The following is a 27,849-nucleotide window of genomic DNA, read 5'->3' as shown; positions in this document are numbered from 1 at the left end:
AGTTGCATCTCGCATCGCATGGCCGTATTATGGCTGATAGCATTCATATCTTGCACCGCATAGCCTTGGTATGGCTGATTGCATTCATGTACTCATCACCATGATTCCACTTACTCTGACCTTGTGTTCTGAGCACTCTTATATTACGCACACACTTACACCACCCTCTAAGCTTCCTATAAGCTTATGCACGATTGATGCGTGCAGGTGACGCCAGGACACAGCCATAGCATAGTAGCAGCAGGAGCGTGCAGACGAGCTTTAGAGTCTCTATCTTTTGCATTATCTTCTATTTTTTCCCCTTTCAGACGCATTGTACTCAAAAGTTTTTTATCATAGTGGATTTTGTGGTGGTGTTCTTGTGGTTATTGTTCGTGGGTTATGCTTTTGGTTATGCTCATTACAATTGAATTGATGATTTGAAACCCTCCTTGTAGCATCCCAGGATCAGAACCTGGTGTATAGGTGCTGGGAGCCGAGAATGGGGTACTACGGAGGCTGTCGGCGCCAGATTCGACGATCGAAAATTTTGTGAGCCCGGTTTCCAAGTTTGGAGCGTGATAGCATTACTCAAGGGCAAGTTTGAGGTTTGTAAAAACCTGACTGGCTTGAAGAACGTGAATTTCTCCTGAGTCGAAAAGGGGAAGATTTAATGGGGTTTTTCTCCTCAGTTCAGAGGAGATGTAGTGTGGATCGGATGTCACAAATCTTGGCATTATCGCGCTGCTCGACCAGTTAAGTGGGCCGCTCGAGCAGTGCTCGACTCAAAGTCCAGCGAATTATTTGTTTTGAAATTCCGTGGAGCTCGACCAGTCAAGGGTTACACGGATTCAGTCCAGATTTGGTGCGGACTGCATAAATTTGAGGCCATTTTCACAGAGGTGAGGAAAGGAGTTTCCTAGACTATAAATAGGGGTCCTAGGGTTATTCTAGGGCAATGCAAGGGTGTTTCCTAAATCTATACAAAGGGTTTCTAGGGCAATGCGGAGATTCGCACCCGGCTCGACTAGTCGAGGGTTACGCGGATTCAGTCCGAATTTGGTGCAGACTGCGTAAATTTGAGGTGGTTTTCACAGAGGTGCGGAAAGGAATTTTCTAGACTATAAATAGGGGTCCTAGGGTTATTCTAGGGCAATGCAAGGGTGTTTCCTAAAGCTATACAAAGGGTTTCTAAGGTAATGCGGAGATTCGCGCCATTTTCGATGGACTTTCCCTTTGCCTTCAACGGGGATTTTATAAGGTAGAGATTGAATCCGACTCGCAACTTATAGTGGACATTCTGAACGGTAACTCAAGCCCGGACTGGAAGTGGAGCTACTGGCTCAAGAGGATCAAAAATTTCAGGTTGTTGGGGCAAACGCACATTGCTTGCATCTTCAGAGAAGCCAATTTCCCAGCCGACGCTCTGGCCCGGATTGGGAGCAATACCCAATGAGCGTATATCTTCTCATCTGCTGCGGAGTTGCCACAACATGTTAGTGGTATGATCTTCTTGGATAAGGTGGGCCTGGGGGCGACTAGAGGTCGTGAGGGTAGGGCTTCACCTATGTAATTAGCGTCTCTTCTCCTCTTTCCGATTTTCGGTTTTTTGTGATCACGATAGGCTCGCTTGGGTCTTTTTTCTAGGCATGCCCGAATGTAATTTGCTACTTCTTGTGAATGAATACAATCATCTTTTTCCAAAAAAAAAAAAAGGTTTCTAAAGGGTTTTAGGGATATCAAAAGGTGAGAAAAAGAGAAAAGAGAGAGAGGAAGCTTGTGGAAGGGAGGATTCTACTCGTAGAGGTGATCTACTTCGCAGTCGACGTCTCAATGCTTCTACGTCCTCGTGATCAGTGAGATCTCTCCGTTTTTCATTATTCTTTTAGGGCGTGTTTGGGCAGTGGGATTAGAAGGGATTAGGTGGGATGGGGTTCATCTGGTCCTTTGCCAATTCCACTCCATGTTTGGGAAGAATGGAAAAGCTTGGAATTAGATTAGATAGAATTGTATTGGGTCCCATGCCAATTTCACTCAATGTTAGCAAGTTGTGTAGGTCCCACCATGATGTGTGGGCTATATCCACACCGTCCACCCATTTTTCGAGATTATTTTAGAGTATGGGCCAAAAAATTAGGTAAATCTAAAGCTCAAGTGGACCCCACCATAGAAAGCAACGGGGATTGAATACTTACCGTTGAAAACTTCTTTAGGGCCACATAAGTTTTGGATCTACCTCATTTTTAGGCCCATGCCATAAAATGAGGTTACAAAATAAATGAACGATTTAGATATAACACATGTGTGTTATTCTCAGTAATTTCAAATGATGGTGGGTATATCCATTCAATGTACCACCGTATTACCAACAAAGCATGGCATTAATCTTATCCCATGGCAATAGGGGACAATCCCTGCCATGGGTAATAATTATGTTTTTTGAATCCCATCCCACCTAATCCCTTCTAATCCCACCACCCAAACACGCCCTTGTTGCATGTTCATCCACTCCTGTATGAGTGAAGAAGGTTTGATCTAAGCGGTGTGTGCTTGTGATCGGTTGTAACGTTCTACTTCATAGTGAATTGTTGCTCTGGACGAGGTCCTGTGGTTTTTACCTCTTTGAGAGTACTAGTTTTCCATGTAAAGTCCCTTGTGTCGTATGGTTTATGCTTTGATTTATTTCATTACTTTATTATATCCCATAATTCTAGTGTTTTGAGAGGCGATATCCTAAGGTTTTTGTGCAATGCTCCCAACAAGGGAAGGTTTCAACTAGGATATAATAAGTTAAGGAATAAGAATATCAACCTTGTTCTGATCCTCAAAAAAAATCAATGATAATGCATATGATGTTGATCTTCCCGAGGGCATGGAGATCTCACAAACTTTTAATATGGTAGACTTGTATGAGTATCATGTGTTGAATCCATTGAATAACTTGGGGATGAGTTCATTCTAAGTGGAAGGACTAATATAGGATATGCCGCAAATGCATTCTTAGCATGGTTAGACCAAAAGAAGCCCAAACAAAAGTGGAAGTAGTTCGTCAGAATCAGGTTCATTCTTGTGTATGGCATGACATAACTAAGTCCTAGACATGTCTAGTTTGAAGAAATTCATTTTAGATATGAAGAAATTGTCATTTGAAATTTTGCGTATAAAACAACTGTAACTTTTGATCCGGGTATCATCACGAAACACACAACCTATCAATCTTTATGTAACGATGGTTCTAAACTCAACTGACTTACATTACAAGTCATGGACGTCCATTTCACAAGAAACGTTCGTCTTGAAGTTCAAAATCAAAATTTTAAGAAAATTTTAGTACTTTTAGTAATTTCATTTTTGTCGCACCTCCTTTTTCTTATAGTTTTAATATTTCTATCTTTTTTAAAAGTTGCTTGTAATAATGTGAGGAATGCTCCGGTAAAGTTTATTAGACATTTATATTTTTGAGAAATTTAATCTTTTGGGTAATTTTTTACTATTTTGGATAATTTTGAATTATGATTTTTGGTCTTTTATGTAAGTGATGTAATCAAGCAATTTTATTACTATTCAATAACAAATACTCACAATTTCTCTCTTACTTGGTGTGAATTCAAAAATTCACCTTGTTGATGGAATGTTTTAATTACTCAAAGAAGATGGTAATCTTTCTCTTCATTTTTTTACACTCTTTCTTGTGTCACATGCATTCTTGAATAACCCTACAGACTATTAAATCATGCTGTACGCATCTTCCCAGTTTAGACTTCGTGGCGCTTGATGGTACTTATTTTCAGCAATTGAACCATTTCAGATTGTTGGACAAACTTAGATTATTAAATGCTTATGTTAATTTTCACTAGAAATAGGAGTTTTTTTTTTTAACTCACCTGCCTTTACTTAATGCTCTGAATGCTGAAAAAGGTAGTGCTTTAAAATTTCTTTTCACTTCAGAATATTGTTAAAATTATTTTAAAATTACAATTCGGCACTTAATTTTCAGAGTCTATGTTTCAGTGTATCTCAACATGCTTTTCTCTAACCCAGACCGGCCAGCCAAATCACACTAACAGAATGATCTCAACCACGTAAAATCCCCAGTTGAATTAGGACGCTGATCTTTTCTTTCATTATTATTATTATTTTAACCTCACAATCAAGGATCACCAGTTGGACCGTTAGAATATCCCGATACGAACTGTTTTAGATGCACTGTCAATTCACTGTGCAGCCTATAACTTGGACGGTCTAGATCGGATGATAAATTACCAATTGTAAAATGTAGCATAGACGTATTTCACTCTAGCCCATCCTAACGCAGGCCAGCTATATATACGTACGGAGTCATCACTTGGATACTTAAAATACTGGTCGAAGAATGCGACCCATCCCATGCAATGCACGGGTCCGCTTGCAAGGATACTTCAAATGGTACTGGACGAAGAATGCGACCCATCCAATGCAATGCACGGGTCCCCTTTACAAGCTCCTCTTCTACAACCATATCTCTCTCTCTCTCTCTCTCTCTCTCTCAAGCCATGCTTTCCAACCATGCCCATGCATGCTTTTTCTCAAAATACCCCCATAAAATCATAGGTATGCATATCTTTCTATTACATATTTTCTTTTGATTTTGGTTTCCTTGTAATATTTTCTTGGCCTTGTGTCTTTCCTTTTTAGATGTTTGTAGCTGAATTTTGGTGGTGATTTCTTATCTGAATAAATATGTTTTGTTTGTATGCTTTAACAACAGGAGTAAGGAAAAATGGATACATAAATACCCATAGAAAAGGTAAGGAACACATTTTATTAACTATTATGCAAAAATTACAATGATTTGGATGATCCAATCCATTCATGATTTTTCTTTATTTTGGGAGGCATCTTTTTTCTGAGCTATGTATGGATTGACTAGTATGGCCTAACAAAAATGACTCTTTAGAACCATAAGCAATCTTTGGTGGGCCCCAACAAATAGATTGATGGAATTGTAGATTGGACCTATTTGTGTAAATGATCTTGACCGTCCGTATTCAAAGATGATTATAGGGTAATGATTTTCATATTGTCATAGGGTTGCTCCAAAGGTACCAGCCCGATGTGGGATCCAGTGATGTTTTCATGGATTTAAACCCATCTTTTTCCTAGCCAGGTTGGGGGGGCTTTCTTCTCTTTTTTCCTCTTTGGTTTGGGGTGTGGGCCCTTTCATATCTCTAGTTTCTTTTATTTAAAAAATAATAATAATAATTTCCAACCCCTCCTCTGAATGCATCACCTTTTAATAAAATTAAAAAATTAAAAACCAAGATTCCAAAAATCGACAGCGAGAGATCACCCACTGACCACTGTCTATTAGGGAGGGGCTTACCGTATTTATATAAAATCCACGGTGTTTAGACCTTTCATCTAGGGCACATGAAGGATTATGTTGTTTTTGCCCCTGTGAAATTTAACTGTGGGTGCTTTTTCCATGCTTGTTGCCTTTGTTGTGTCACGCTTCGTTTTCCGCTCACTATTCGCATAAGAGGTATACGAGGTGATGCATCTGCTGCTACCATTGTAAGGTTACATGGCACCACTACCACTCAAGCACACACCATTTCTATAATATTTGCATGGTGGTACATAATCTATGTTAGACCTAATGAATAGTGTAGATCATTTAATTTACTTTCTGAGGGGGTGTTGGGCATCTTACTAATAAGAGCTTCTTTGCTTATTCTAAAAATATGCACTCTTTTTTTGAAAATAGACTATTTAATCAGGCTCTAATTTTAGAACTTTTGTGGTTAGAAACTAGATAAAAGGTTATTAAAAAATAAGAGGTCATTTGGCATCTCTGCAAATAAGAGCTTATTTGCTTATTCTCTAAAAAAAATAAAATAAAAAAAAATAAAAAAAAATAAAAAAAATAAAAACTATAATCTTGCAAATAGACTGCTTCTAACTTTAGAGCTTAATTTATTAAAAACTAACAAAAAATACTCTTAAAAGATAAGTGATGGGGAAGTCACTTTTTCTTTTAGAGTTTATTTGGTCTAAGTAGATAGACATTTTTTATTAATTTTTAGGCAGGCTTGCCCTTAAACTTTTTAAGTGATTCACATCTTGCCCTCTTCTCTTCTCTTTACAATCTCTCTAAGGTGGGCCAACATGATGAACGACCCATATTGAAGGTGGGGCTCCACATGATGAATGGACCACATCAAGGTGGCCCACATAATGCACAGTCACATCAAATCTAGGCCCCACATGATGGCAACCCACATGATGGATGATGGACATTGAATGTGGGACCACATGATAGTAAGGTTGACATCAAAGGTGGGCCCACATGATGAACAACCCATACTGAAGGTTGGGCCCCACATGATGGATGGTCCATAGCAAAGGTGAGTCCAAATGATGGATGGCCCACATTAAAATGTGACCCCGCATAATGAACTATCCACATCAAGTAGGCCCCACATGATGGACGATCCATAATAAAGGTGAGTCCCACATGATGAATGGTGGACATCAAAGGTGGGCCTGCATGATGAACGATCCATGTTGAAGGTGCCCCCACATGATGAATGGTCCACATCAATGTAGGCCACATAGTGCACGGTTCACTTTAAAGGTGGGCCCACATGATAAATGGTCCACATCAATGTAGGCCCACATAATGCACAGTTCACATCAAAGGTGGGCTCACATGATGGATGGCCCACATCAAAGTGTGGCCTACCATGATGGACCATCTACGTTAAATGGGCCTCACTCGATAAATGTTCCACATCAAAGGTGGGATCCACATGATGGATGGTTGACATCAAAGGTGGGCCAATATGATGAACGACTCGTATTGAAGGTAAGCCTCACATAATGAATGGTCCACATGCATCAAGGTGGCCCACATAATGGATGGAGTGGGCCTCACATGATGGAGACCCACATCAAAGTGCGACCCCTTGTGATGGATTCTGCGCATCAAGTGGGCCCCACCTAATAGACAATTCACATCCAAGGTCTTGCATGATGGATGGCTTATATCCAAAGTGACCCAACATGATAGATGATCCACATAGAAGATATGCCCCACACAACGGATGGTGGCCATCAAAAGTAGGCCCCACATTGATAGACAAACCCAATTCGAAGGTGGGGCCCACATGGTGGACACATTAAATGTAGATTTCACATCATGAGTAGTGGACATTGAGGGCCCCACATAAAAGAGAATTAGCATTGATGGTGGGCCCCAGATGATGGATGGCCTACCTCAAGTTGGGCCGCTTATAATGGACAGTCCATGTCACAAGCCGACCAAAACAACTGTCTAGATTGCTCTTATACAGGAGTTATTCTAATTTTTAAAAATGAGATCAACCACTCCTACAAAAAAAAACTGTTATTTGAATGTTTTACCAAATGTGCTTATTTCAAATAAGAGCTTTTTATGATTTTGAAAACGTGATTTACTAAACGAGCTTATTTAAACCAAGGGTTAGAACAAAAAGAGCTTATTAGAATAGCTCTTATTATATTAGAGTGGAGATGTCAAACAAGCCCCAAGTGCATGATGGGAGGTCACTTTTTTTTTTTAAAGCTTATTTGTCCTTAAGCAGGTAGACATTTTTTGTTAATTTTTTAGCAAGATTGTCCTTAAAGTTTTTAGGTAATTCTCATCTTTCCCTCTTATCTTCTCTTTACAATCTCTCTAAGGTTAGCCCACATGATGAACCCATGTTGAAGGTAGGGCTCCACATGATGAATGGTCCATATCAAGGTGGGCACACATAATGCACGATCATATTAAAGGTGGGACCCACATGATTGATGACCTACATCAAAGGCGGGACCCACATGACAGATGGTGGGCATTTAAGGTGGGAGCACACGATAGAAGGCTGAAATCAAAGGTGGGCCCACATGATCAATTACCCATATTGAAGGTTGGGCCCCACATGATGGACAGTAGACAGCAAAGGTGGGACCCACATGATTGATGGTGAACATCAAAGGTGGGTCCCACATGATAGATGGCCCACATAAAAATGTGGCCTAACATGATGGACTATCTACATCAAGTGGACCCTACATGATGGACATTCCATAACAAATGTGGGACCCACATGATGGATGGTGGATATCAAAGGTGAACCTACATGATGCATGGTTCACATCAAAGGTGGGCCCCACATGTTGGATGGCCCACATCAAAGTACAGCTCAACATGATGGACCATCCACGTTAAGTGGGCCCACGTGATGGACGATTGACATCAAAAGTGAGCCCACTTGATGATCGACCCTATATTGAAGGTGGGGGCCCACATAATGAATGGTCCACATTAAGGTGGCCCACATAATGGATGGAGTGGGCTTCACATGATGGATGTCCTACATTAAAGTCTGGCCCCTTCTGGACTTTCAACATCAAGTGTCATGCACCGAAATTCAGCACCTGAGTATGAACACTCTGATCCGGATTTCTTGGTGTGAACTTAATAAAAATGCATATATGTCTTCATTCAGATTCACATTCATTCCATATACGAATAATCAGAGTGACGTAGTTCAACTAGTGAATCCAAAGAAAGGTAGAGATAACAAAACCTAGAAATATAGGGCTAAGATATAAAGATACAATTCCAAAAGTGGTGTCCACCCATATGAGAATTATACAAATCACAATAATTTTAACATTTATGAAAAATACAATTACCAAAAGAGATGAGACTATAAGTCTATTGGGGTGCCCCAAGCGTACCACCATTTGGTCATATTCCTGAGTCATTTGCATATGTCAAATGTAATGTGTCAAATACCAACATAGTGAAGAAATATTCCCAAGATTATACTCGGGACATCTTAATTATAAGTACATTTATGACAATTACACTTTTCTACATGTACGACTTTTAAGCATGTTGTCTCTAACGCATAAACACTAAGCAGGTTACATATGTTATCCACACAACCAAGTGCATGTAATTATGGCATAACAAAACATACAATTTCCTAATCTAGTTGTTAAGTGCATGAATGCCATGATATGCAAATGCATGGCGTAGGATCAACAACAATATTAATAACACTTTTACTTCAACAACAAAATCACCATGACAACCAATCAATAGAGCAATTGTTCACATATAGCATAACCCACAAATGCAATCGTCCGCCAATAGTGCAACCTACAAATACATGTCATGGTATGCATAATTAGTCAAGTAATTATTATTCCAAGTTCAAATAGTAGTTTTGGCAAAGCTGGGATACCTCTATCTATCATGAGTCTCTAACCGGATCTCTTGGCTTGTTGCAGCACAAGGCGGCTCCTCACTAGTATCCCTTGATCCAAATTAAGGTTCATCACTCATTATATCTCATAAATTAATAATTTCAAAGGTACGACATAATGTCTAATAGTATGTGAATCAACACTATAAGGGTCGTCACCCAAATAACAAATATGAATAATCAATTTAAAAGTGCATGCTTATCGCTCAAAACTAAATCAATACAAAGAAAATGGCTCGTCACCGAATTCCATGCATGCCCCGGTCATTTAAACAGTACTCTAGCATAGAACCATTGGTCGGGTATTTGATGGGTGTCGTTTGAATAACAATTTATCACCTCTATAATGCTCGGTAGTCATTACGAAAATGCATCACTACAGCGTAAACTAACAACTCAAACATGATGTCCCATATCACCATGATCGGCTCATGAATCTTTGTAGAATCGTAACGCACTAATAATTATTAACTGATTTAAATCAATGGTAACGGTGCTATCCCATATTCTATCAAATGTTATACAATCACCAAGTATAAAAATGATCGCACCCTGTATTAGACTGATGCAATCGACTATGGAGGACCCCGACCAAAACCGGCATTGAATGAAAGCATCCTTTGTGGTTCTAACTATTGTCTATCATCCATGTTCAATTTCGACAGACCGTATAAGTCTGGGATAGCCACCCCTTGGTGAGTCATCCGATCTACCACAACAACAATTTAGACTTATCAATTACATGAGCATAATCACAAGTAAATTTAATACCACACCAAGGTATACTAATTAAACACATGTATGAATTAATACAATTCAACCAACATCAACACAATTCAACCTATATCAACATAACAATTAAACACATATATAATTCAGTACAATTCAATATGCATCAACACAATTCGATTTATATTAACATTTCTTAACATTCGACGTCGAAGAGTTCTAATATTAAAAATTGCATATCACTCAAGCATTTCATCAAGCATGTTATAAACTAAATAACAAACAAATACATTTAATTATCTAAAATGCTAGGTAGAAGATTGAGGTGGTCTACACCTTAGAGTCAAAAGCTCTTGATTTGGATGTGGCTCTAGTATTGAGAATTTGAGAAAAATTCTTCAAATCTAAATTAAAGTACAAGACTACCATTAATGACATGGATTTAATCATAATTAAATGCTTAACATTGAATGGGGGCTTATCTAACTTGATTGGAATGATCTCTCAACTTGATTCAACGAATCAGGGCCTAAATCAATGCATAACGACATTCACATGAAGCCACACCCAAATACGGCTCCCGCAATAGCATGAGTCATGCTTAATCGGCCGTCATGACCTCAAGTCCTAGCATTAACAAACTCTAGGGTTAGATTTTTAAAAATAATGAAAATGAAAGGGGGTTTACAACTTAATGGCTCAAAAAGGTAGAAAATGAAAGAAAGAGGTGGAATGATAACTAAGGAACCTCTTACCTAACAAGGGGTAAAGAATTTAACCCAAAATTGACGGATTTCAACTATAAAAGACATGAAACCGAGCGTAGAGGTGAGATCTTATAAGATCCAGCTAGCACGGGGATCCAACGGTGTGATCTGACATCGGGCCCCACCATTTCTCATGTTCCTCTCTTCTTTCTCCTCTTTCTTTCTCTCCTCTCTTTCTCTCTTTCTTTAATTTGCTAGGTCAAATTTATATGGGGAGCCCAAATGAGGCCCTTTTATAGTGTCAGAAGTGGTGCATTTGGCCCTAAGGGACAGGATTTTGGTGTATTGACTGTATGAGAGGGTGTTTCTGGCCTTTGGGACCCACTAGAAGATGTACGGGTAGATCTGTGCCACAGGATAAGTGCCCCAAATAGGGATCTATGCATGAATATGATCGGCCCGCCATTTGGAGGCGTCGATTGATGTGTATGATTAGAAGTCAGTTCGATGGTCATCGATCATTGTTCGGGATTGTGGCTATATAGATATGTGCAACATATTGTCCTAAGTTAGCATCTCAAGTTTGATTATGATGTAATAGTCTAAACACTACAACTCAGTCCAAGAGTGAAAAAGTGTCATTTAACTTAAGTTCCTAACAGACTCTAAAAGTTTTCACACATCTCATGCACTCACCTTATGAGCCCAAGTTAAGTGATTTGAGATGCGATATCAGCTCGCCTAATGGATAGTCTACATCCAATGTCTTACATGATGGATGACCCATATATGAAGAAGCCCAACTTGATGGATGATCCATAAAGAACGTGCGCCTCACACTTTTGACAAAAGTGGGCTCCGCATGATGGACAACCCATTTTGAAGGTGGGGCCCACATGATGCACACATCAAATGTGGATTCCACATCATGAGTAGGGGACATTAAGGGGCCTCACATAAAGGACAATTAGTATTGATGGTGGGTCCCACATGGTGGATGACCTACATCAAGGTGGGCCTCATATAATGGATGGTTCACATCAAAGGACAACCAAAACAACCATCTAAATTGCTTTTATAATGGAGTTGTTGTAATCTTTAAAAATGACATCAATACTCTTAATAAGGGATCTTATTTGAACGTATTACCAAATATAATTATTTCAAATAAGAGCTTTTTATGTTTTTGAAAATGTGATTTACTAAACGAGAGTATTGATGTTTTTAAATAATATCTACTTAATTTTAAAGAGAAAGGAGCTTTTTAGAGTAGCTATTATTTAAAAAGTACTTATTCAATCGGAGTAAATATGTCAATTGAAACTGAGTGTCCCAATGCAGCTAGGAGCTAGGAGCACTAGAGCATTTCTCTTTAAAATCATTATTTTGAAACTAGTAACTCAAACTTGGATGTGGAGGAATAATGAGTCAAGACCAATGAGTTGACAGTGACCTGGTTGAGTTTTGTAAATTTTGACCAGGTCTTATAAAATTAGCATCACAAATAAGGGGGCCATTGTTTAGACTACTTTGATATTTTTTTCTACTTTTGTAGGTTAATTCATAATGGTCAGTGGAATGACCCAATTATGGTGGCCCACTTGATGAATAGATTTGATCTTGTAAAAGTGTGTCAATTGTCACACGTGAGGTCGAGTATCAAAAAAGTGCATTGACCCCACTATACTTGCAGAATTGATTCGATTACTAAATGACAATGACAGCTACACTCTACACATCAAATCCAAACCGTCCAAATTATAGGCCAACTATCACTGTTAAATGGCCTTTAAACTACAATGACTATTTGATATCAATGTTAAATGGCCTTTGAACTACAATGACCATTTGATTTTAACTACCAAATTTAGTGGTTGACATTTAGATATTGATTGTGACTTTATGGCATCCAATTGGATGTTTAAAATGAATCGGTTGAGGATGACTATATGTGGATGAAGTGTTCACATAAAGGTCCATGATTTGTAGGGTCTGGGTTGATGTTCATGTTTTCCAAACTGTGTAGGGAAATGTGAACATAAAATTGTTGTCCTAAGTCCAAATATATGGCCGCATGTCTAGTGCTTAGCTGAGATTTGATTGCTCCGTGTATGTGTTGAGCATGCCAAAGCTGAATACGACTCAAATCAAACCAAACGCCTTATAACCCTAGCTGTGAAAATAGATAACTTAAGACTGGATCTAAGAAGATCGGCCGTTTACCCAACCACCAATTACAAGAAATCAATTGGTTTGTGAAGGAGAGGATTAGTTCTTCAGATAAGTCATCTTTGCCTTTGAAGAACTTTCTATTACAACGGTGATAGTTTGCATCATTTAATAATAATGCAATATGCTCAAAGTAAGAAATAAAGCCAATCACCCATTTTATTGAATTAAATTAGAATAAAATACAATCATTAAGTAAATAAAAAATATAGAGAATAAAGATTACTAATGACAATTCGAGCAGGTGAAATGGTTGTTGATGATTGATGGTCATTTGAGCTTTGGCGGTCGTAAGACAGTCATGCATAGTTTTTCTAACTAGCCACGGGCTAATGAAATTGATAAGAACTTGTAGATTTGTTATATAACAATGAGGTCGAAGAGCTGAACTAATCTAAACTTATTGTAGCTATGCATTTGAAGAAAGTATATGAAAATTATATTAGACTAAAACTATGCTAATCGATCTAGATTTGCCACAGCATTATATTTGGCTAAAGTGGAAAAACTAAATTAAGCTAAACTAGGATTCCCGTCCATGATGATAAAAAAGATAGGCAACGTTATGTTAAATAAGAGTTATATATATTTGGGTTGGCAAGGACCATGAACTCTTCATTCTTCACTATTTTCATAGACTTGAAAAACGGTTTATGAAAAGTAACATTTGGCATAATGAGAGATTAAGCTACATAGCCATATGATTTTGTGTAAATTTCTTGACTCTCTATGTAAGTTTGGTCTTTCACGTTTAACCACGTGTATAGTAAGATATTTTCTCTACTAAGTAACATGATTATGCATATTATTTCGAGCTATAAAAAATGCATTCTCTAGTAAGTTACATGATTGTGTATACTTTCCTAAACTATTACTTTAACTATGACCATTTATAACTCATCATATGTATATATGGCAATCATTTTGCCTTTGTTTGTATTGTTGTATAATTTATTTTTATTGGACTTCCATTTATTACTTCACAATCTCTCTCTAACATGAACACACCCTTAGCTTCTTAGCTTTGAGCTTCAACTTCACCACGTGTAGTATATAACCATTATGTGGCGTCTTTTGAGATGTTTAATATAATTATGTCAGATCGAGTGTAAAAAACAACTTTCAAAATAATCATGTCATTGTTAAACTATGGATACACATATATATGTGGAGCCTATGGTTCATTGATCCCAACTAAGTTTTGTTGGCTCCAACCATGAATGGGCCATGTCTAGAAAATCTCTCACATGAGGGTGTTCGCCTCTCACACCTGGAAACATAGCACGCATTTGTGATATCCAATTTTCTGATCAAATGAATCTTGGTAGGTAGATGTCATATGTCAAATTTTAAAATGATCCAATCAGCAGGTAGCCCACCTTGCTTGCATTCATTTTACATGTAAGGTGTGTTGATGTTGATGGTAATGTCTAAATATTCATAATGGTTTGGGTCTCGCATGCTCAGCACCTATGAGCAATCAAGCACCATTTCACAAAGGTGGGGATCATGCTACAATTAACTGGGCTTTCACATGTTGGCATGTGTTCAGCGGGTCCAATCTCAGAAATCACTTAAATGAAGTTCTGTAATCTGACAACAAAACGTCACTTTCTCTTCTTTGGTGAAATTTTCTATTCTCTCTCTTCTTCTTCTTTTTTTGCTGGAGTGTTAAGCTCCTTTGACATACATTGATACACCATCTAAGAAATTGGTGATTTGACAGTCAAACAACTAGTTGCTCTAAAAGCTTGAGTTGGTAGAGAATATTGTATCAATGTATATCAAGAGACTTAACACTCTAACACTCCCCCACACACGAATATACAAGGGTGGAGGAACATTCACTCATAGGTGGAGGAACATTCACTAATACCATAAATAGGTCAGGCTTGCCTCCTGTGAGAGAATATTCAATAGACTTTAACACTCCAACATCTTTTTAATCAACAGAAGACTATAATGGCTTTATCACATTTCTTTCATAATTTTGAGTCCTTAGGTTTCAACATTAGGTCTTAGGTTCGAGTTCCCATAGGTGGTGAAATCCCACTACAACGTGAGTGTGTAGGTGTGTGAGATATATATATAGTTATGCTCACTTGCGCACTAGTTCTCAAGCTAAGAAATTGTTTTTGTTTACCATGGCCCACCAGAGTTTTAAATAAAAGTAAAAGTTGGGCCTTGGGGTTTCATGGGGCATTACATCACATGGACCGTTTAGATTTTAGGCTCAAGATGAGTTCTCAAAAAGCTCTCACAAGTTCTCGTGAGAATTGTTGCACAAGTGAACAATACTTAAAACGGAGTTTGGTTTTGGTGTAGAGCAAAAATAAAGAGTGCCTTACATCAAAACCACTTTATTTTTGTCCACTCATATTCCATTTTGAGAGATTCATCTAATCGAAATTTGGAGCCAATTCCCTCAATCACAATTAGCTCATTTCAACGCCCTTGCAATTCAATTTGATTGTGCATCCAAACACATCCTAAATAATTTGAACGAATCATCATTATGTAAACACATTTTTCCATGCATATATGATCCATTGGGCCCGTATATTCTCGGATGATATTTTAATCTTGAATTCATGTAGGTTTTCTTTAGTTAGATTAATATTTTCTTTCTCAACCCGAATGCTAAATACATTTTCATTACTGCATTTGTTGAAATCTTAAATCAAAGTGGACCATCATACATTCGTGTTCTTGTAATTTCTATTAGTGTGGACCTGCATGTGTTAATATATCAGTCTTGCATTCATGTAGGTTATGTTATACAATTTCAAGTGCTAGTGAATCAGAAGTATAATATTCTGAACAGATCCAACAATGAGCATTTCTTCAGATGTTGGTCTCAAAGATTCTCATCATTTGCCGACAATCCCAATCACAGTGCTAAGTCCAATTTCCATCATGGGTTACTTAGGAAATACTGTTTTGTGGCCCAATTAGAGAATGCAGAACTTGAGCCTGATTGCTCAAGAAGCTTTTGGGCTGGTGCTTTGAAACAGTTAAACGCCTTCTATCGGTTTTCTCGGCCCCACACGATGATGGGCACTGTAAGTTTGGATTTTTCATGTTTCTCAAGTGTGAAATGTGCAATGGCATGTGCCCAAGACGAACACATGCATTGCACAGGTGTTGAAGCAGCACAAGTGTGGGAGATGGATGTTCATTAGATGGGCAGCAAGACAAATGCATCTTCACATGTGTTTCAGGCTCATCAGCTCATAAGAAGGGCCACAAATAACACATTGAGAGGATTTTTTATAAAATGCCCTCCATTTTTTTATTAACTAGACAAAGCCTAAAAAAATGCTTTAGACATCAACACCAACATTTTGAGGAGTTTTTTTTTATTACTTTTCGTTGTGGAAAAACACTATGTATGATTGATGCTGGCAAAGCAAAACCATGTAAGAATAAATAAGAGACAAGAGGTACAAAAATTTACATGCAATTTGACAATATCCTACATCCCCTGGGTAATAATATGGAACTTTATTTTTCATTTCAATAAAAAATTAAAAATTAAAAATAGGCGTATCTCCTCTCTCATTTTTCTATTGTATAATAACTCTCTTGATAACTCAAGATTTTGGAGAATTCTCCTTGATGTTTTTTGGAGTGATTTAGTCTCAAAATGATTTATTTATACAGATATACAATCTATGAATCTCGTCGTACATGGAAGGAGAGTAAATAACAATATTATAATTAATCTCTATATACTTGGAAACTGATACTTAAGATTTTGGAGAACTCTCCTTGATGTTTTTTATTAGTATAGCTCCAAAAGAATTTATTTATAGAGATATACAGCCTATGAATTTCTTTATACATGGAAGAAAAGCAAATAATAGTATTACAATTTTATTTTACATGAAAACTAGATATCATCTCTTACTAAGGAATACTCCAGAAGAATATTGTTCTCTTGCTTCTCCATGTATAGACCACACAGGAGAGAGCATGTACCAAAATTTAGTGAGACTAAGATTTGCATGTGTGTGTGTGTATCGTACAATAGAGATAGAAATAGAGAGAGTGTGTGTCTAGGAGACGTCTCTCCAACCACCACCTCGATGCTTCCCATCAAATCCAAGCAACAGCTTTTAGATATTTCTAAAAATCACGGATATATAGTACCCTTGTGAAGTGGTAATTGTGGACAATGATCTAGATTTCAAAATCACGTGGATAGCAACCTGGATTGTTCCAAAATGGGAGACAGCCATTGAAATTGCTCACACTAAGGGCCTGTTTGGATACCACCAATTAAGTTAATTTTTCTACTTACAACAGTAGAAAAGTGACTTATTTCAGATAAGTTTGGTATATGATTAATTATATGATAAATATGTTTGGTATATGATTAATTATATGATAAATATGTTTGGTATATGATTAGTTTTAATTAGCTTTTTTTATTTAAAAGTACTTAATCACTTTAGTTAATTTTTTCAGCTTTTCTGCTTTTCGTAAGTTGCTGAAGAGAGGCATCAAGAGAGATGAAAGAGAGGAGAAGCTGATAAGTATGTCGTTTACCAAACATATTTATCTTCTTAATAAGTGGAAACTAAGACAAGCTACTTGTGGCATAAGTAACTTATCTTAAATAACTTACTATCCAAACGCTCCTAAATGTTCAGCAATTTGGGCCGTTCAAAGTATGTGACAGCTATTTGGACCATTTAAAAGTATAAAAGTATGTTGACAATAAATTTGAGTAATTTTAAGCTACTGGAGAGTTGGATGGTGATCTAGACCATTCAAGAGTACCTGAAACTATATGGACCATTCAAGGATGCTAGATAGTTTAATGCATAGGCATTTTTACACCAGACTCGAGTGGGGTGACCTGTGCGATGCAGAAGCCCATTCGGGGTGGGCGGTCCAAGTGAAGCAGGCGACTTGTGTCAGGCGAGACCCATGTAATGTGGACCCCATGAGGAGGTTCAGCTGAGGACCTAACGCATGGAAAGTGGGGCCTGAACTACGAGATAAAGCGATTGATTCACCATGCTCCATCAGTTTGAGCTTTTAGTGCAAGTAGTTAGTTGTCCTGGGTCAAGTGGTATCAGAGCATCAACCCTCTATCAGTTCCAGCTTTTAGAACAAGTGGTTAGTTGTCCTATGATATGAGCACTTGATACCTAATGAGTGGTAACATAAAGAAACCTCTCAATGTGAGTGTTAACGTCTACGTAATGTTTTTAAGGCTTTTCTTTCACATTAGACCCAAAAAAAAAAAATTTGAATGGCATTTCAAAAAATTCCCATTATTTTTGGAAGACCGGTCACCCTTTTTCAACTATCCATTTTCTTCCTTTCACTTGATGGGTGGATCAAGGAGAAACAGCATGTGACCCACCTGATGAACAGCCTGGATTTTGACACATTTTGTGCACAAGTGCCTAGCGTGTTCTAGTATTCCTTTTGTCAAGATGGAATTGAGCTTCTTAGACTTTTAAAATGAGCTCTATTTGGCATATCAGGCCATAGGAATAATATCAGTTTCTCTTCTTCCTGTGGAATCAATCTCTGATCTTTCTCCAACATTTTTCATGGGACTCATTAAGGTAATGTCACCAAAAGAACAAAGTGCAGCTTTTGCATCAGATCTCTATCTCTTGCTTATATTTTGGTGTGGCAAATGACATGATTTTTTTGGTAAATACAGGCATTGCTGCCATCAATTTTCATGAACATTTATGTTGTGGGATTGAATCAGCTCTTCGACATCCAAATCGACAAGGTACACAACCAATGATTCAAGGCACTTTGAAGCATTACTTAGGTGGGGCATACATGTATGTCAATCCTAACCACCTATATCATGGACCCATTGTAGATGGAGCATGGCCCAAAATTTTATTTTATATTTTATTTTATTTTATTTTATTTTTTGCTATTTACTTCTTAGTCTTCTTGAATCAATGTAGTGGAAATAAAATTGTTAGGGCCTAATTTCGATACTTAAATCGAACTCTTGTTTTCTCTTATCTTAGGTTAATAAGCCAGATCTTCCGCTTGTTTCTGGCGAATTTTCTATAGGAGTTGGAATAGCAATTGTCGCCGCCTTTTGCTTCATGGTATTTAGTTGTAACATAAACATATGCTTTCAGAAAAATGATATTATGGCTATGAGTATCACCAAATCAGTTCATGGTTGAACTAATTATCTTTAACAATATGATGCGGTGGGCCTTAAGGTGGATCATATTGTAATTTCAAGGGCTTGGAATTGGCTTAATAGTTTCATGATTATATGACTAGTACTACACACAAACTAATTGCTCCTCACCAATATCTTTGAACTTTGATTCTTTTGTTTTATTTTACAGAGCTTTGCAATGGGATTAATGTTTCAATCTCCTCCATTGTTTTGTGCCCTACTCATTAGCTTTTTGGTGGGGAGTGTATATTCTATCAATGTAAGATCTTCAAACCTCCTTTCTTTCTAATCTTTCATAGATGTAATTTAGATGGTTTGAATAGGGTGAAATAAAAACGTGAAAATGGAAAACTCCTATGGAATTCTAACGATATGGAAAATGAAGGAAAAGGAGAGAAAAAGGAAAATGATTTCCATGGCCGCAGCTTGTTTGGCAAGCTAATTTGGTACTGGAAAATGTTTTCTATTCCACTCCCCTTTATTGCATATCACTGTAAAAATGGGGAACCATGACATGTAGGTGGACTCTAGAAATCTCCAAAACCAAGTCGCATTTTTTGAAGAAAATGTGTGTTAAAGAAATCACTTTTGATGTAGAGCAGGTTGCAGACACTTCCATGGCAAAGATGGACTAGAGAAGGCCCGATCTAGACAGAAATGATCCGGACCGTCAGAACCTTAAAACAGTCGTATCTTGCAAACCGGGATGAGTTTTTCGATATATCATATATGATTTTGGGGTAGGAGAAGCTACTTTAGCAAACTAACTCTACTATGCGGACTTGCCCATGCCAGATATGCAAGATTCCATCAGATTGACAGTCAAAAGTCCCTTTTATTTTTGTTTTTACTATAAATAGTTCGAGTATAACTTTTGATCCTTTGAGTTGTAAGAGTCGTGCCCAACATGAAAGGTGCTTAGAAAAGTTAGGAGAACAATGTGGTTAGGCTAAATTGGAAACTTACTATTTTTTGCCAAAAACCATTAAGTCTAGTAGGAATTGTGACCGTCTATAAATAGGAAGTTTATTATTTATAATAAGTCATATTTTTTGGGAGTTTGAGTTGGATTTTGAGTCTAAAACTCCTTCCTAAGTTTGAGCTCATTATTTAAATGATTGTAATTTCATTTTTTTATCATCAATCAATTTATTTCAAATTTAATAGAAATTATTTATATCTTTATCTCTCGTGGATTCGAGGAAGCTCTGTCTAGAGAGCTCCATGGATTCGGAGTAGTTATTCCCTAAGGAAGACGGTGATCAACCTCATCACGTCCCTCCCTGCATCAATTTTCATCGTATATATTATTTTAACATGTGGTATGTAGGAGATTTCACCATAATTTAATATAAAATTGTAATGATTACAAATTTCTTTACTTATCTCTTACATATACATTTGACTACCGACTTATATGTTGCATTACATATCTAAAAAGACGTAAAATCACAATAATGACGAATTCACATTACATTATGGCCATAATTCACGATCCAAACAGGCCCTTTTGGAATTTTGTTTTCAATTCCATGGCATTCCAGGGTAATTCTCCATATTCAACGACCTCAGAAAACTTGTGTTATTTCAGTCACTTCCACATAAGTTGCCTAAGACACTAAGAGAACTCATCACCTATAAGCAATGGCACTGTAACAAGAGGTTTATGTTGTATTTTGTTTCAAATTTTATATTAAATTGAATTTTAAATATTTTGTTTTCCCTCCACATTTGAAATTTTTTGTGCTTTTGGGTTGTGGGTTTTATACCACATCAGATTTTTCAAAGAAAATCTTTTTATATATAAGATAGGCTTTTTGTCTTGGGGCTTAAGCCCTATACAGGAGGCATATGAATTTAGTCCTGTAGGGGGCTATACCCATAGCTCTAATTTATGTCATTTACCACACACGTGCGCGTGCGCCCCGAGCCGTGCCATGTCGTGCCGCACCGAGCCCTGCTGTGTCGCACCGAGCTGAGCAGAGTCTGAGTTCGTGTCTGTGTCCGTGTACTTGTGCATGTGCACGACACAATGGGAAGGGACGGGACAGGCTGGGCATGGGCGTGGGCACGGGTGCGAGTGCGAGTGTACTCGCGTGAGTGCGTGTGTGTGTGTATGGATACTCGCGGGCTTTATTTGCGAGAGTGTACTCGCACTTGCGCCTTTTCATTTTAAACCAGAGAGATGTGTCCATTCCAATTAGTCGCATCTATTGAGTTTAAAACCAACGGACCTAACCCTTTCTAAAGGCTACTTAATGCACCACTTCGAAGACTATATAAGGACTTCCGTTCTAGTTTCTAAAGTACGAAAATCATTTTCCTCTTTTATAAAACTCTTTCTGGTATTCTGTTTTACAAATTTTGATTGTTGAGTTCATCGTTGAGCCAACTCATCACTTTCGGGTTAAACTGTAAGTGGTTCGAGCCCGCGTATAGTGAGTACACTACTGGGACCGGGTCATAATCATTATATCCTGGAGGTTGATTGCTCTGGAAACCTGTTGCACTTGGGACGCTATCCAAGGGGAGCAAATTCGATTTCAAGCCGAGTGACTTAAGTCACACCTCGACTCAAATATATAAGTTTTCTATCTCTAATGTTCTTTTTCTTTTTGGTTCTCGATTTTTAATAGTCTATTTAATTCAACCAAATATTCCAACAATCTTGAAATCAAATTGTTGAATTACATAGACTATGGCTACCGTAACAGTAAATGCTTCTGTTAAGTTAGTCAAAATCAAATTGTTCGCTGGACAATGCTTTAAACGGTGGAAACAGAAACTAATGTTTGCACTGACCACCCTTAAAGTTTCATACATTCTGTCTGAATCATTTACTATAGATCCATCAAATCAAACCGAAGTAGCAGATGAAAATAATTGTAAAAATTATATTCTAAACTTTTTGTCCAACAAACTATATGACATGTATGCTTCTTACAAGTCTGTTAAAGATATATGGACTGTTTTAGAAAAGAAGTACATATTGGAAGATGCAGGCGCTAAGAAACATGCAATCGCTAATTTCCTTCATTATAAAATAACAAACGATAAACCTATCACGAATCTGATTCATGATTCAAAATCTAGTTCATGAACTGTCGATAAAAGGAATTAAGTTAAATGAAACGTTTCTATCAAGAGCACTGATAGAAAATCTACCGCCCTCATAGAAAGAATATAAGAATAGAATGAAACATAAAAAGAACGGTATTTCTTTGGAAACTACTATCGTACACATACAAATAGAGGAGACCGGTAGAATCAGGGACCAAAAAGAAAATGAAAATGAAATAGATTCAAAGGTAAATCTTGTGGAATCAAGTCGGGAAAACAATAAGAAAAATGGCAAATGTCATAATTGTGACAAACCTGGACATTATGCAAATGAATACAGTTTCAAAAGGAAGAATGAAAACAATTAATTCTAAAAAAAAATTGTTACAACTGTGGAAAGTCTGGGCATCACATTAAAACCTGCAAGCTTAAGAAAATAAAGATAAGTCGCGGGCTAATCTTACATAAACAGGCGATGAGTCTGACATGGTAGTAGCTATGGTATCAGAAGTCTTCCTTATAAACAACTTGGAGTGGGTACTACACATTGGTGCAATTAGGCATGTGTGTAAGGATCATAGCATATTTACCTCCTACTAAGATCAGGAGATGATGAACAGTTGTTCATGGGTAATGTTAAAACATCTTCAGTTGTGGTAAAAGGAAAAGTACTTCTGAAACTCACTTCTGCAAAGACTTTAATGTTGAATGATGTCTTACATGTGAATGACATTAGAAGAAACTTAGTCTCTAATTCGCTCCTCAATAAGGTTGGTGTCAAGTTAGTATTTGATTCAGATAAGCTTGTAATGACTAAGAATGGAACTTTTATTGGTAAGGGATACTGTAGTGATGGTTTATTCATTGTAAAGGTATCCAATAATAATAATAATAAGATATCCAGTTCTGTTTATATCGTTGAACCCTTTTATCAATGGCATAGTAGATTAGGTTATGTGAATGTAGTATCTTTGAAGAAAATGAAAATATTAGGTTTATTACTTAATATATCTAATGAAGAATTCGATAAATATGAAACATGTGTAAGAAAATATTTTAAATGAATAGAATGATCCTCTGTTCTATTAGAGTTGATACATAGTGACCTATGTGATTTTAGAAATCACATGTCTAGAGGTGAAAAAAGATATTACATAACTTTTGTAAATGAGTACTCTAGGTTCACTAGAGTATATCTATTAAGGAACAAATATGAAGCTTTAGATGTTTTTTCTAAGTATAAAATTGAAGTTGAAAATAAGTTAAATATAAAAATTAAAAGACTAATAATGGATAGAGGAGGTAAATATGAATCTTCTCAATTTAGAGAATTATGTGAAAATAGTGGAATAATTCACGAAACTACAGCTCCTTATACACCAAAACAGAATGGAATAGCAGAACGTAAAAATATAACTCTAAAGGAGATGATGAATGCTATATTAAATAATTCAGGCTTACCCTCAAATATGTGAGGAGATGCAATTCTATCTGCTTGTTATATTCTAAATAAAATTCCTTCTAAATCTTTTGAATAAACACCTTATAAACTTTGGAAGAATCATGTTCCTAGTTATAAATATATTAAAGTGTGGGGGTGTCTTGCTAAAGTAGGATTATCTGAAACTAAAAAAAGAAAATAAGGCCCTAAAACGACCGACTGTGCATTTGTAGGTTACGCACAAAATAGTGTAGCCTACAGGTTTCTAATTTTAAAGACTAAAGATAATATTCTAAATCCTAATACAATTATAGAAGCTAGGGAAGCAGAGTTCTTTAAGAACGTATTCCCTATGAAATCTAAATCTATAAGAATAGAGGAAGTTAATGAATCAGATATTGTATCTACAAGTAAAAGTGATTACAAGAAAGTAGTAGAAGAGATACAACCAAGAAAAAGTAATAAGGTTAGAAGATAAAATAACTTAGAAGATGGTTTTTTCGCTTTCTTAGTAGAAGACAATCCTACAACTTATACAGAATGGATTAACTTTTCAGATGCAACCTTTTGGAAGGAAGCAATAAATGATGAGTTGGAATCTATTATATCTACTAACACTTGGGAACTTGTAGACCTACTACCTGGAAACAAACCAATAGGCTGTAAATGGGTATTTAGAAAGAAATTAAAACCAGATGGGACTATTGATAAGTTTAAGGCTAGGTTGGTAGCGAAAGGCTTTAAACAAAAGAAATGAATAGATTATTATGATACATATTACCCTTTAACTAGGATTACAACTATCAGGGTCTTAATAGCGATAGCCTCCATATATAAACTGGTGATACAACAGATGGACATTAAGATGGCTTTCCTAAATGGAGATTTAGAAGAAGAAATATATATGGAGCAACTTGAGGGTTATAAGATATCAGTTTAAGAAAATAAAGTACGTATACTAATTAAATCACTATATGATCTAAAATAGGCTCTTAAACAATGGCATAAAAAATTTGATGGTGTTTTGAAATCAAATGGTTATCATATAAATGATGTAGATAGATGTGCATATAGCAAAAAATTTTGAAATGATTGTGTTATTATATGCCTTTATGTTGATGATATGCTTATTTTTGGAACTAATATTAAATTAGTTATTACGACTAAGAAATTCTTATCATTTAAATTTGACATGAAAGACTTAGGAGAGGCTAGTGTAATCTTAGGTATTGAAGTAACCAGGAAAAATGGTACTATTGTATTATCACAATCTCATTACATTGAAAAGTTATTGAGGAAGTTTAACCATTTTAACTGTTTACCTGTCAATACACCTTATAATTACAGTGTGACTCTCATGAAGAATACAGGTAGTAGTATATCTCAATTAGAATATTCCAGAATAATTGGTAGCCTTATGTATCTAACAAACTGCACTAGACCACACATAGCTTTTGCAGTAGGAAGGCTAAGTAGATATACGCATAACCCTAGAAAAGAGCATTGGAATGCCTTGTCTAGGATTTTGAGATGCCTAAAAGGTATGGCGTATAGTTTACATTATAATAATTATCCCACTGTATTGGAACAATACATTGGTGCTAACTAGATCAGTGATTCAGATGAGACAAAATCCACTAGCGGATATGTTTTCACTTTGGGTGGAGGAGCAGTCTCTTAGAAGTCTATCAAGCAAACATGTATTGCTCAGTCAACTATGGAATTTAAGTTTATTGCCTTAGAAAAGGTTGGATTAGAATCCGAGTGGCTCTTAGCTGATATACCATTGTGGCCAAAGCCTGTATCAGTCGTGTCTATTCATTGTGATTGTCAAGCAGCTATAGCAAAAGTAAAGAGTAAAATATATAATCGAAAGAGCAAGCATATTATAGTTAGATATAACATAGTGAAACATATGTTGCGTGATGGAGTCATATCTATTGATTTTGTGAGGCCAGAAAAGAATCTGGCAGATCCTCTGACTAAAGGACTATCTAAAAGATTAGTCAATGATACATCAAAGGAAATGGGGCTCAGCCTAATATATGAAATGCCAATGTCGGCAACCCAACATATACAATTGGAAATCTCATGAGATGGGTTCAATGGTAAACAATAAGACACGAGGTAGACGATTTCACTGAGCTATATGAGCCCCTTCCATGGTATACAGTGAGAGCAGTAACGTAGAAGGATAAGTTTTTTAGAACTCTTAATGGATCCATAGCCATATATTTGGTAGTGTATACAGTTACTGCATACACTTGATGAAATTCACCTATCTGGATGTGGAGGTGGAGGCCGCTTCCTATGAGAATCTAAGTTAATTCTCTAGAGCACTCATGAAATCTAAGTAATGGTGTATAGTAGAACCGCACCGAACCGCAGAATCACTTGCATATGAAGAGTTGTGTGAGTGGCATGCACTTGCGATTTACATTAAAAAGATTCAGGCTCAAGACTATAGTGTCACCTAATTCATGTAAACCCATCTTGCTTACTCTAATGTTGGTTCAAGTCTATGGTGACACCGGCACCATTGCACAACTACTACGCTTTAACCCGAAAAAGTTTTATTTTGAAACATGTGGGGGATTGTTATATTTTGTTTCAAAATTTATATTAAATTGAATTTCAAATATTTTGGTTTCCCTCCACATTTAAAATTTTTAATACTTTTGGGTTGTGGGTTTTGTCTCACATCAGATTTTCCAAGTAAAATCTTCTTGTATATGAGATAGGCTTTTTGCCTTGGGGCTTGAGCCCCATTCAGGGGGCATGTGAATTTGGTCCTGTAGGGGAGCTATGTCAATAGCTCTAATCTATACCATTGACCACAAAATTCCCGATAGCCGAATCCGGCGCCGACAACCTCCGTAGAACCCCATTCTCGGATCCCGACACCCATTTACCAGGTTCCGATCCTGGGATACTACAAGGAGGGTTTCAAATCATTAGTCTGATTCATAATGAGCATAACAAAAGCATAACCCACAAACAATAAGCACAAGAACACCACTACAAAATCCACTATGATCAAAAACTTTTAGTACAATGCACGAAAGGGGAAATACAATGTAACAAAAGAAGCAAAACTCCAAAAGCGGCTGCACGCTCCAACTACAATGAGACTATGGCTGCGACTGCGTCCTGGCGTCACCCGCACGCATCAATCGTGCATAAGCTTATAAAGCTTAGAGGGTGGTGCAAGTGTGTGCGCAATATAAACGTGCTCAAAATGCAAGATCGAGTGATGCGGAATCATGGTGATGAGTACATGAATGCAAATTGCCGTACAAGGCTATGCGGTGCAAGATATGAATGCTATCGGCCATACACGGCCATGCGATGCAAGATGCAACTCAAGCATACCAAACCTCAACATGTATCAATACAGTTCTCATTCGGATAATCACCGGGTTCAATACACTCCAAATGGCACTGTCGCTCTCCTAGCCGCACACCAAATGAGCGTAAGAAACCTCACTATCCGCCCGACCAATAGTCCGCCAATACCTATCCGGAGACGTCGATAGCGGACCCATTCGCGAGCCGGTCAAACTCACCTAGTATTGCCCCCTACCCTCGGGCGAGTAAGGCCACACTCCCTTCCAACCGACCACGACACGGTGGGAGACGCGGCCTCCGGTATTCGGCCCTCATGCGTTCGTATATCCACTCGGTCTCGACGTTGAGTCATCCTCTGGTACCATCGGGTTTAGGGATTTTCACCAGGGACGTCTATGGCGCCCGTATGCTGAACCAAATATTTCCGGTTTCCAATCCCGCCATCCACGATGTATCTGTGGAGGCTATGGCCCCGATGTCGCTAGGGCATACAAGAACTACAATCACACAAATGCAAGTACATGAATCATACTATCATCATGCAATAGTCCTGCGTAACCCATGCACTCATACTGGGCAACTCCGCCTATCAGGGAGTAAACAATCTGCCTCAAGGCATATGCTATGATCAATCACTCCTCATACCCATACATATGATGCGTATGATGATAAATCATGGATCTATACTAAACATGCATATAGGGATGGGCTCTGCGTATCACAGAAATGGGCCTAGACGGCCTGCAGAGTATAAGTATGAACCTATCAGTGGCTTTAAGGAGTGTGACAATGCGGACATTTAACCAACATTGTCCTTACAATGTGGACGTCAAACCAACATTGTTCCCAAGGCTTAGCCCGCCATAAAGCACCATTACACAAACCATAGGAAAT

The 27,849-nt window shown here is 37.3% G+C and overlaps 1 protein-coding gene across 2 annotated transcripts in view; it reads left to right on the top strand.

Moving 5' to 3' along the window:
• Positions 1-4,488: 4,488 nt before the first annotated feature.
• LOC131216932 (probable homogentisate phytyltransferase 1, chloroplastic) overlaps positions 4,489-27,849 on the top strand; it is a 35,757-nt gene continuing 12,396 nt past the window's right edge. The window contains exons 1-7 of one of the 2 annotated variants that reach the window (XM_058211566.1): positions 4,489-4,569; positions 4,727-4,765; positions 15,695-15,987; positions 18,427-18,510; positions 18,612-18,686; positions 18,940-19,023; positions 19,276-19,365. In XM_058211566.1, coding sequence (XP_058067549.1) covers positions 4,512-4,569; positions 4,727-4,765; positions 15,695-15,987; positions 18,427-18,510; positions 18,612-18,686; positions 18,940-19,023; positions 19,276-19,365 — 723 coding nt within the window. In that variant the 5' untranslated portion in view covers positions 4,489-4,511. The remainder of the gene's footprint in view (positions 4,570-4,726; positions 4,766-15,694; positions 15,988-18,426; positions 18,511-18,611; positions 18,687-18,939; positions 19,024-19,275; positions 19,366-27,849) is intronic. The other variant, XM_058211567.1, reaches the window with a different exon arrangement.

This window comes from Magnolia sinica, chromosome 10 (assembly GCF_029962835.1).
Source record: "Magnolia sinica isolate HGM2019 chromosome 10, MsV1, whole genome shotgun sequence".
NCBI classification, from domain to species: domain Eukaryota; kingdom Viridiplantae; phylum Streptophyta; class Magnoliopsida; order Magnoliales; family Magnoliaceae; genus Magnolia; species Magnolia sinica.
This window is presented reverse-complemented; position numbering and strand designations above follow the sequence as displayed.